General features: G+C 64.4%; 1 protein-coding gene across 2 annotated transcripts; it reads right to left on the bottom strand.

Moving 5' to 3' along the window:
* On the bottom strand, positions 1–5,389 carry FSCN2 (fascin actin-bundling protein 2, retinal). 2 transcript variants are annotated; one of them, XM_021680796.2, is made up of 5 exons: positions 4,564–5,389; positions 1,518–1,674; positions 831–969; positions 318–531; positions 1–206 (listed from the first exon to the last, which is right to left on the bottom strand). In XM_021680796.2, the coding sequence occupies exons 1-5, from the start codon at positions 5,387–5,389 to the stop codon at positions 1–3; spliced, it is 1,542 nt and encodes a 513-aa protein (XP_021536471.1). The 2 variants fall into 2 exon arrangements, with proteins under 2 accessions (XP_021536471.1, XP_021536472.1); XM_021680797.2 differs by having other exon boundaries at positions 318–485; positions 848–969.
* Positions 5,390–11,574: the final 6,185 nt, after the last annotated feature.

Below are 11,574 nucleotides of genomic sequence, written 5' to 3'. Positions count from 1 at the left end.
TCAGTACTCCCAGAGCGCGACCCCGGCCGGCGTGTCCGCGTCCGCGCGCAGCAGCCCGGAGGCGCCTCCGCGCAGGTACTTGCCGCTCCCCGCGCGGATGGCCAGGCGGCCGCGCTCGCGGAACTCGAAGAGGAAGTCTTCGGCGCGCTCGCCGTCGCTGCACACGCTGCCATGGCTGCCGGTGTTCCAGAACCCGCCGCCGCGGCCTGGGGGCGGGCCGGGGTCGGCGGAGGGCCGCCCGGCCCCCCAGACCCCCCGCCCCGCGCTCCCCTCCCCGCAGAAGCCCCCTGCCCTGCGCCCCGCACTCCCGTGCGCACCTCGGATTTGGTAGGCGCCGTCGCTGAAGCTCAGATGGAAGACCTCGTAGACGGAGCGGTTGGTGTCCAGCTGGTTGGAGCCACGGCGGTGGCAGATGAAGCCGTCCAGGCCCCGCAGCACGAGGATGGGCCGATTGATGAGCTTGAGAGTGAATTCCTCGTCCTCACCTGGCGGGGCGTAGGGGCTGAGGGGCCGCTGCCTGCCCACTGCCTTCTGGTGCCTTCCGGGGATGGGTGGGGCCCGGGGGCAGAGGGGGCCCATATCTGCCCTTGCCGTGGCCTCCTGTGACCTTGGCAAGAGGCCTGCCGCCACCAAGCCCCAGGTCCCCCAAATATACAGTGGAGACAAGCAAGTTCTGGGCTGTGACTGCTCCTTGATGTCCACAGTGATTATCTTGACCAGCAAATGTGACTAATGCCAAGGGCCACCTGGGCAGTTGTACAGGGAGGAGGGGCTGATTCTTAGGTGACAGGGGTCTGTGGGCAGAGGGCCCGGCCCCAGTTCCCTGGAACTGGTGAGGAATGCTCACCCACAAAGTCGCTGGTGGCTGCCAGCTGTCCATTCTTCTTCATGCACACATAGCGCCCGTTACTGGCCTTGAGGGCCACACGCCGGCCACGCCACTCCACCTCAAACATGGTGTTGGCAGAACTGGGAAGGTCAGGGTAAAGTCCCCTCAGAGCAGCAAGACGTGGGGGAGCTCAGGGTCAGGCTTTCTCATCCCCCTCAGGCCCAGCACCAACCCCCAGGGGGAGAAGTGGGCACCTGCCTTCCACTGACACACCCACCACCGTTAAGAGCCGCCCCTCACCCCAGTGGGCATTCTTTCTTGGCTGGGCTGCTACAGTGGTCCTCATGGTGGAGGTTCTGGTGCTGATGGAAGTGATGAGGAGGTAGCGGTGGTGATGATGGTGGAGATGGTGGAGGAGGCATGGAGGTGGTGATCGTGGTGGTGATGGTGAGCATGGTGGTGATGGTGGAAGTGGTGGAGGAGGCATGGAGGTGGTGATGGTGGAAGTGGTGATCGTGGTGGTGATGGTGAGCATGGTGATGATGGTGGAGATGGTGGAGGAGGCATGGAGGTGGTGATCGTGATGGTGATGGTGAGCATGGTGGTGATGGTGGAAGTGGTGGAGGAGGCATGGTGGTGGTGATGGTGAGCATGGCGGTGGTGGTGGAGATGGGGATGGTGCACTCACACCTGTGTGGCTGTGGCATGGATGCCCCCATGGTTGACGAGGGTCCAGTAGCCCCTGGTGCTGGAATAGAAGGTGCACTTCTTTGTCTCCTGGTCAATTTGCATCAGGAAGGTCTCATGATGCAGTTCTTCGTCTTGGTTGGCTGAGACGTTGACCCCTGGAGGGAGGATATGGGAAGCCCCTCATGCCTCTCCCTGGGTGGGGGGTGGGGAGCAGAAAGAAGGGAAAAAGCATGTTCTTGGGAAAACCCTGAAGGCAGAGGGGTTCTCATCCAGAACCCTTTGGAGTTAAGATTTGGAAGGCTTCTCAGAGGGTAGGAGGCGGTGCCCGTGGCCACGTGGGAACACTGCAGACCCCTACATCCAGTTCCCTAAAGTTCCTTGGCCTAGCTCCTACCACAGCCCCAGGAGCCAGACCTTCCGTGCCAGCAAATCCCTTGCCTCTGCTAATCATCAGGTAATCTGCTGCTGCCCTCTCGACCCAGGACTTACACCAGCCTCTATTTATAACTTAATCCTAAGCCACTGGGTGGGCACAGTGGGGTCCTTCTTCTTCCCCAAGCCATGGCCCAGGGCACAGCTGGGGCCTGGGGTCCACTCCTGGGCACAGAGTAGAGGCCGATCCACTGTCCCCTCCCCAGCCCCCTTTTCACGTGTGTGGTCTGCTGGGAGTCCTGAGGGAGGGCAAGGCTGTCTGGGGCTCTGCCTGGGGTTCCTGGAAGGGGGGACCTGGGGGCATCCATGCCCAGGGTGGGGAGCAGGGGGCAGGCACTGGCATCTCTCTGGTATCTTCCCATAAACCACGCTCCTGTTCCCAGTGATGTGGCAGCGCGTCCAGCTGGTGGAGCGGGAGGAAATGGGGGCCTGAGGGTCGGGGCCAGATCCTGTCCAGCCCCGTCCCCAGGAAGGTAGGGCGGGCACCAGGAGGGCCTATGCTGGAGAGGGTGAAACCTGCCGTCCTTCACCAGCTCCCAAGGCTGCTCCCTCCAAAGCTGCCCAGATAGGGATCTGTGTCCCTTCTTGCGTAAATCCCCACCATCCCCGCCGTCCCTTCGGCAGCACTGAACTAAGTGAGCACCTGATGCTTTGGCCATGTGATCAGTTAACAACTCAGACAACAAGGACAGTTTGTGCGATGCCCGTGGGTGCCGTGGGCCTTGGCTGGGATGGCTCGTGGAGAAGGTGACACAAACAGACCCAGGAGGTGGGAGACCCGTCCCTGCAGGTGCTGAGGGCAGGAGGAGGAGAGGGCTCCCGAGTCCGGCTGCACACCTGCACCGTGGCCCCTCTGAGGCCGACCCCACCGGCATCCCCAGCATCGCCCCTCACACGCCCTCCAGACAGACTGTGGCCAAGGGGCTTCCAACTCACGCAGCTGGAATAGCAGAGCCGTCCTGTGACCACGAGGCCACCAGCCCGAGGTCAGAGCTGTCCCCCGTGAGCAGCTCCACAAGGAGGAGAGAGTGAAGGGTTTGAAGACGCCACTGAGCCAGCGATGGTGTCCTGCCTGGGACCCCACCACCCCCGTGCCTGCAGACTTCGTTTATGTGAGGTGACGTCCTCGTGGCTTGAGCCACTGGGGACCGTTCTGTGAGCTCCACTGTGTCACTGAAGGCCAGCCAGGGTGCTCCCAGACACCCCATGCGGAAGAAGACAGGTTTGGGGCTGCCTGGCCACCAAAATTACTGGGATCAAGGCACCAGCACTCGGCAGAACCCGCAGCTCCAGCTGCCTCCTCCCCTGGACTGACAGGGACATCCTGTCACATCCTGCTTCCTCAACCACTCGCTGCCCAGTCAACACTGAACCTCTGGGGGCAGGTCCCATGCCCTAGGGTTATTGCAAAGGAAGCGAGCAGGCGATTGTGGGGTCCCTCTGGCTTCTACAGGGGAAGGCAGATCCTGTCCTTTGTCGGGGATGCCCCCGTGACAGACAGTCAGATGCAGGGGGTCCAGGGAAGGAAGAAGAGTCCGTACGGGGCCGTCCCTCACCGTCCCACCAGCACGGTCTCTGTCACCCCCACCAGCGGCACCGCAGCCTTGCTCGCCACCCGAGCCCGTCCAAGCGCCCTTGTGTCCAGCACCTCCCCTGCCTCACAGAGGACGCGGTTCACACGGTGGACACACCAACCATGGGGGCTTCCCACAGGCCAGAGAGCGCTGTGGCCAGACTGCAGGGCCCGCGCCGGGAAGGACAAGGGCTGATTGTCCGTCGTGCTGCAGGACCTGGCCACGCTCCAGACCGGCGTTCAGGAGGTGTTTGTGGAGTGCCCGTCGCGGTGCATGACTGGCCTTGGGAACCCTGACTCCAGGCGGGGGCGGGGGGCCCTCCGGAGTGCTCACGGCCGGGCCTCGGCCAGCGGGACTGGAGGGTGGCAGTGGGGCAGGTCAGGGCGTGCCTGGCCACTCCTGGGGGCACAGACCCAGGAGCCCAAGTAGGAGGCAGTGGCAACTGCTGGCCCGGGCCCGGCTAGGGGCCACTCTGGGACCTCAGCTTCGTCTCCAGGAAGCAGGAATTGCCCGTGTTCACCTCACAGACGTGTGATCGCATGTGCAAAGGCCCACTGGTCACACCAGGCAGGTGGCCAATGCTCCAGGATTGACGGGGAGCCAGGCTGCACCCACCCGGCAGAGACCGTGCCTTCCACCAAGAAGCCCGGGCCCCGGGGGAGGCGCCTCCACATGCCACTCCTGGGTTGGATGAGGATCCCCACTGGTGAGGCACGGGCAGTGGGCACAAGGGCCCTGCCCACTGATGGCTCCTTGTCCTGTCCTTGGCCCCTCCCCCGTTTCCTGTAGAGCTCAGAAAACGGAGCAGTAGAGGAGAAGGGGAGGGGCAGGGAGTGGGGGGCCAGCCCAGCGTGGGCAGGACCTGCCCTTCTGCCCCTCACGGCCGCGGGCCTGGGCGCGGCTGTCCAGCGCCCTGTGGGCACAGTGGTCCTGAGAAGGACCCCTCCTCCTGACTCTGAAGCCAGCAGCCCTCTGCCACTCCCCCAGGCGAGCGCCCGGACCGAGGTCGGCGTGGCCGGCCCGCCGCGCCCACGTTACCTTGCCGCACGGACACGTAGCGGTGGTTGGCGGCCACCAGGACCACCTGCGGGTGACTCTCCTCCAGGTCGAAGAGCTCGTCCTTGCCCGGCCGCGTGCTGCGGCCCGCCCTGAGCGTGCCGGCGGGCCCCCCGGGCGCCAGGTAGCGGCCGTCGCGGTCCTTGAAGGTCAGCTTGCCCGCCTTGACCCCGAGCGTGTAGCGGGCGTGGGGCTCGGGCCCCCCCACGAGGCGGCCGTCGCTGCGCAGGTAGCGGCCGTCACAGGCCCGGAGGCAGTACTGCCCATCCTGGAAGGTGAGGGTGACGAGCGCGCCCACGCCCCAGGGCGTGTCGCTGTCGGCCGCCATCTCGTCCTCCTGCGGGCTCAGGTGCACGTAACGCCGGCGGCTCACGCTCAACAGGTGCGCCTGCGGGTGGATGGCCAGGTGGACGGTCCACAGCTCGGCCGGGGAGATGGCCGTGGCGAAGCAGGACAGCCGGTCCTCGGTGCCGCCGAAGAAGCGGCCGTGCGGCTCGGACTGCAGCGCCCAGCGCCCGTCGGCCTGCGGCAGCACCAGGAAGCGGCAGTCAGGGCCCGGCCGCTCCGCCTCGCAGGCCACGCGCCCGTCCTCCTGCGCGGACAGGTAGCGGCCCAGGTGGCGGCTGCGGAGCAGCACGGCGGCGCCCTGCCCCGGGTCGGGCTCCAGCACCCACGTCTGCTTCCTCTTGAGGCTGGGTGCCGAGGCGTTGACCTTGAAGCCGAAGCTCTCGGCCGTCAGGTAGCGGTCAGCGTCGTTGACGAGGCCAAACTGGATCTTCAGCACCTGGTGCAGGCCGTTGGTGGGCATCCTCAGGGCCGGCCCAGCGCCCCACGAGGGGCCTGGGAGGCTCTCTCCGTGTGCTCACGGCCCCCGAGGTCCCCCAGAGGCCCGGCCGGCGTCATGGACCTGCTGCCCTGTGACCAGTGGCTGCAGGCCCGCGGGTGGCGGAGGGCGGGTGGGGGGCGGATCAGGGCTGTGCCGGCTTAGGGACAGCGGCTGCCTTGTGTTACCCCAGCTTGGATTTCAGCCACTCGTGGACTGCCCCAGCGGCCGGAGCCCCAGGGCCTGCAGGGGTGGAGAGCTCCGCCCGCCGCGGGCTGACCACCTCCCCGTACTCACTGGCGGCTGCCCAGGCCTACAGCCCGAGCCCCGGGCCCCGCCTCCTGGCCCCTGCGCCTCTTGGGCTTTCTCCTGGTTGTCCCCCGCGTCAGGGCCCCCAGACCCACTGCACAGACTCACCAGCCCAGCCCGGCTCCTTCCCAATGTAGAGAAAGCTGCCTGGTGGAAAACTCAGCGAGGCCGCAACCCGATCGCAGCTCTCCACCCTCAGCGGCCGCCAGATCCTCGGCCAGATCCAGTTACTGCTTCTCTGATTCCTGGTGCCAGGAGCCCGGCAAGGCCCCCCAACTCAGGCAGCCCAGAGCTGGAGTTCCCATACTGTCCCGCTCGGCTGCAGCCTGCAGCCCTGGGCCCGACACCTCCCCCAGGGTGGCCTGGGCTAGGAACGTGGCAGCCAGGGGTCGCGGTGCCAGGGAGCGTCTAGGTGTGCCCAGACACCCCCATCCTGGCGCCCATGGTACCCTGGCCCGAGCCAGGGTCGCACTCACATCAGGCCAGGCGGCCTGGCTCTGTGGGACCGGGAGAGGGCCCCTGGACCGCCTGGAGGACCACGCAGCTGGAAGGTGACACGAGAGTGTGGGCAGGGGCCATCCTGAAGGCGGCGGGCTGTCGGACCCAGGGTCAGAGGACCAGGCCTCGGGCTGAGCCCTGTGCTGTAAGCACCTCAAGGAGCCCACGAGGCTGCTCCCCCTTCCTGGGTGAGCTAGGGTGAAGCCAGCCTTGCTGCGTGGGCCCGGGGACCCCTAACTGCTGTTCATGTTGCTGGGGCGACTGGCCTGACTTGCAGCGTCTTTACGGGTCTGGTCCAGGGGATTTGTGGGGCAGAGCCCTCTCAGCAGAGGGATGTGGCCAGCAGGCTAGGAGAGGCCGGAAGCTGGCCACCCCTGACCCCAGCACCTCCCAGCCCCTACCACTGGGACCACCGGGCTAGACTCCGTCCCCGCTGAGCCCAAGGGGGCCGTCTTTGGGGACCCGCAAGGGGCCTGCTCAGCCGCACCCTGCCCGTCTGTCTCCTGCACCTGCCTCAGGGGCTGGGAGCCAAGTAGTGAAACCAGAGCTGCCCGGCCTGGGCCTGGGCCAGCCTCGGTGTCCTCTTCCTCATCGCAGCGTGGGACCCTCAGGCTTCCCTCGGGGAATGGGCTCGGGGCCCGGGCATTTCCAGCCACAGGCTCGTGGCCCTTGATGCCACAGGCAGCTCCGCTCCGCCCCTCTGGAGGCCGTGACAGGGCCCCATGCTGTGGGGGTCCAGCCGAGTGCAAGGGCCTTGGGCTGGGCATGTGCAGGCCCCGGGGGTGGGCAGGGCAGACAAGATCAGGAGTCCTTCCTCCCTTCTCTGAGCCCTGGGCAGCAGCCCTGCCAGGCACAGGGAGACACTGAGGGCCGGAGGGGGGATTCTGGGAGACACACCTGGGCACCTGTCCCCCCAACAGCACAGTGTGCACTGCGGGGTGGTCAGCGGGGCTGGTCTAGCGCTCCCTGACAGCTAGCACTGCCCATCTCTGCGACCCCCACACGTTGATGGGGCACCGAGTGTGTGCCCCGCTGGGCTGCGTGCCAGGCGCCCACTGGCAGGGAGATGGGGTCTGGGGTAGCACCCCCTCCCCATGGAGGATGCCCTTATTAGATCCTCCAAGTCCCAGGGGCCCAGGCCTAGCCTTGGTGCCAGGCACATGCCCCTGGTTTGGGGGTATGAGCCACGATGCTGACAGCTGTTTCTCGCTAGATCTCACTCTCTGCCACCTCCCAGGGTTGCAGGAACACCCACGGAGCAGGTGCTCAGTGGCACTGCTCAGTTCCTCGTGCACGGGGGGTCTGCGGGACAGCTGTGCCCACGGTCCCCCCAACTCCCACCCAGGCTCCGAAGGAGCCCGGGATGCCCGATTGGCGTGAAGGCCTCATTAGCACGGACTGGCACCAGCAGGGTGCTCATGGGCATCCCGTGCCCAGCGGGAGGAAGCCCAGCTGCCAGGCGCTAAGTGGGCCTGGCTCCAGGAAGTCTCTTGCTGGCAGAGCCAGAAGTGGCTGTGATCTCTCGGTTCTGGGCGGGCCTGGGGTGGGGCTGCCTGGCACTGACTCGCAGTGTGAGCTGAGGGGGGAGCCTCTCAGGCCCCAAGGGACTCTGAGAGGTGGGCCTCCCAGCCCAGGCTTCCTTGGAGGGAGGGAGGTTGCATGGATTGCCCCCCACACCTCCCAGGACCCAAGCCCTGAGCCCAATGCCTGCTAGGGGCCACGTCTGGATCCCCGGTAAGGCTCTGGCGCACAGTAGGTACTAGGAACGTCCGGTGTGATGCACTGAGCCTCTGCAGGGAGGTGAGGCAGAGTGCATGCTGCTGTGGGCGTGGTGTGAAGGTGCACACAGGCGGGGCAGGACAGAGGGAGCCGTGGTCAGTGGCTGGACCGGCCCTGGTCCTGGAAAAGCTTCCCTGGATCCCAGCCCTAGCCTGCTCATGGCCACCCAGCATGGCGGTCAGGTTGTGTACAGCACAAGGGAACCGTGTCAGGGGCTACTTGTGAGAGCCTGTGGCGGGCTGTGTCCTCAGGAACACACGTGTCCCCTGCCCGAGGGGGTCCACACGGCCACCCACAAGGGGCTCACGAGGCCTACGGCCCATCCAGGATGCCCTCGGGGGCATCCAGAGTCACCTGGCCCACTCACCTCTGGACCTGCCCTCCTGGGGGACGGGGTGTGTACCTGTGTGTGTGCATCGCCCTGGGCCGTCGTCTGCCACCACCGGACAAGGCCTGAGGACAGGTGTCAGGCTGCCTGACGCGCCCACTTCAACATGCGTAACTTTTCCTCCTGGGCACTGAGAGGCCACCCGGGCGAGCAGCACCCCTGGACCCCCACTTCGGGGAGTGGCCAGCCGTCGATGGACTCAGCTGTCTGGAGCTGGGCCTGGAAGGCAGGGGTCGCTCCAGCTCTCGGAAGCTCCCAGCAGCCAAGGGTGGGGCAGATCCTTGGCCTCCCGCCTGTTTTAGTGAGGTCCAGCTGAGGTCAGGAGCAGAGAGGGCCCTGAAGCCCCCAGCCCCCCGGCATCTGCCCTGGAGCTCTCAGGAAACTGTTCCTTCCCTGGGATGCTGGGGGATGGGCGGGCCTGGCCACTTGCAGGCCCCCCCGGCCCCGGCCAGGCCCCTGGGGGGGGCTAACCGGGGAAAGGACTCCCGGTCCTGCATATCTAGACCGCTGGCCTTGGATGCTACGCCCAGCCTGGGCTCCTGCCCAGCACGCTGCGTGCTGCCATGGCAACTGGCGCGTGTACCAGGCTGGATGCCCGAGCACCACGGCTGCTGGTGGCGTGAGCTGGCATGGGCCCCATGTGCGTGCCGGCTGGGGGAGGGAGTGGCTCCCCACTCGGGCTGGCCTGGCAATGGCCCAGGACGGAGGGACCCCCCCGGGGCAACACCTGTCCCAGACCCAGGTCCTGGCCCCCTGCTTGAGCAATGCCCGCTGTGCCCCTCCTTCCCCACAGGCCAGCGAGTCTCTGGGAATTACTCCACACAGAGGAAACCCCCAAGGCCCCGCCCCGCTTTCCTGTCCCCCTCGGCCCCAGGCACTGTGCCCTCCCAGGGCCAGGCCACTCTGGCCGGCCCCCTTCTGGGCCTCTGCCCCCAGGGCGAGGCCAGGGCTTTCCTGCCGGCCCAGGCACTGCTGGGCCCGGCCCCAAGGCCCTGATTCCCCTGCTCCCAGGCCCAGCGTCGGTTCCTGGGGCCCAGCTTGGCCAGCGCCCAGGGCCCAGCCTCCCGCATTGTTCCTGAAAACAGGCCCAGGGCTTGGCTGCCTCATGATTTTTTCATGGCGGAGCTTGGCCACTCTGAAGTTCCACTTACATGGGCAGGCGGGGCCTGGGTTGGTTTACTGGAGGTTTGCAGGCGGTTTAGGGTGACAGGCTCCCTTCTGCAGGGCAGGAGGGAGAGGGCAGTGTTGGAATGAAGAGTGTGGGGAGGCGGCTCCGCATCTCACACCGCCTGCTCCACATGAAAATGCACCCACCCCCTCTCCCCTTCCCCACCATCCGGATCCCCCAAGACCCCTCCCTTCCCTCACCATCCCCAGCCCCACTCCCATCCCCCACCCCTCCTGAAGGCAGGACAGCTCATGAAATACTGGTTTTCGTGGACTCCCCTCCTGCATGGCCCTCCCCCGCGCCCTTGAAGGGAAGCTGCTGGCTGGGAGGGGAAGCCCCTCCCAATGCGGTCGTCCAACACCCAAACCCCAGGGCCTTTGCATATTTCTAGAACAAGAGGGGAGCATTCACAAGAATGTGTCAGAGTAAGTCCCTGGCAGCACGGGGCTCAGAAGCAGGACCAGATCAACTCCAAGAAACTAGATGGCTGTTTACTGTCCACCTGGGCTTCAAGACACACCCAGCGCGGACAGTCGGGAGCCCCCATCTCTGCAGATCACTGGGGCCGCCTCTGCGCACCCCAGCCTTCCCGTGCAACCGTGCACACACGTGCACCACAGCTGTGCGCAGGGGCGCAGCCCGGCACGACGGAACCAGACCCCTCACACCAACCATCATGGGCACATACTAAGTACCTACTGTGTGCCTGAAACCTCGCTAGAGATCCAAAAGGGACTTCTGGGACAAAACAGGAAGGGAGCGTTTCCTCGTCCTACAGCGGGAAAGGCTGTGCATGTGCTCACCTTCCTTTGTTGGACGGCCCCCAGAGGGAGGGTTTTGGGGGGGGGGGGACAGTGCCAAGCACCAGCCTGAGGCCTCGGTGCTGGTCTGCTTCCCGGGAAAACCCGCACACGCCTAGGAGCTGCTCCGAGTGGTGGGCAAGTGAGAGAGAAGCCTAGGGGATGTAGCAGGGGACGGTTCGTGACGCCTGGATGACACAGGACTAAGTGGGGGCAACTGCCGTTGGAGATACAGAGGAGATGAGCAGCGGCCTGCCCACGGCCGCACGTTGGCCACGTCGCTGTCGTTGGGTAGGACAACGCCCCTGTTCTCAGGAAAAACGCGCTGAGATGTGAAGGCTAGAGGGCAGAATGTCTGAGACCAACTCCCAAACGGTTCGGACATGAAAAGACAGATAAAAAGAACAATAAGGGAAGTGTGGTAAATGTTAGAAAGTTAGTAAGTTTGAAATTATCCCAAAACAAAAGGGTTAGAAACTATAATAACTGGGATAAAAAAAATTCCATTGCAGGGTCAGAAGAAGTCAAAGAAATATCCCAGAAAGCTGGGGGAAAAACAGGTCAAAGAAACAGTAACAGTATTAAAGGCCTTGTGGAAGAGATAGGACACCCCATTATCAGAAATCCCAAAGGAAAAAAAAAAAGAAAAAAATTGGGGCCCCTGGGTGGCTCAGTCGGTTAAGCGTCTGCCTTCGGCTCAGGTCATGATCCCAGGGTCCTGGGATCGAGCCCCCATCGGGCTCCCTGCTCAGCCGGGAGCCTGCTTCTCCCTCTTCCTCTGCCTCTCCCCCTGCTTGTGAACTCTCTGTCAAATAAATAAATAAAATCTTTAAAAAAAAAAAAGAAAGAAAGAAAAAAATTTAAAAAAAAAACAGGGGGGCACCTGGGTGGCTCAGTCGTTAAGCGTCTGCCTTCGGCTCAGGTCATGATCCCAGGGTCCTGGGATCGAGTCCCACATCGGGCTCCCTGCTCTGCGGGAAGCCTACTTCTCCCCTTCCCACTCCCCCTGCTTGTGTTCCTGCTCTCACTATCTCTCTCTCTGTCAAATAAATAAATAAAATCTTTAAAAAAAAAAAAAAACAGGAAAGAAACTGTGAAAGAAAGAATGCAAGAAATTTCCCAAGAGCTGAGGGCCACTGTGTGCCCAGGGGTGGAAGTGGCCGGGACAACAAGGGGACTTCACCAAGAGCACAGCCAGAAATGTCACTGCAGCAGAAATGAAGAGAAA

Source organism: Neomonachus schauinslandi, chromosome 15 (genome assembly GCF_002201575.2).
Source record: "Neomonachus schauinslandi chromosome 15, ASM220157v2, whole genome shotgun sequence".
Lineage (NCBI taxonomy): Eukaryota > Metazoa > Chordata > Mammalia > Carnivora > Phocidae > Neomonachus > Neomonachus schauinslandi.
The sequence above is the reverse complement of the archived record's forward strand: the minus strand, read 5'-3'. Positions and strand labels throughout refer to the sequence as shown.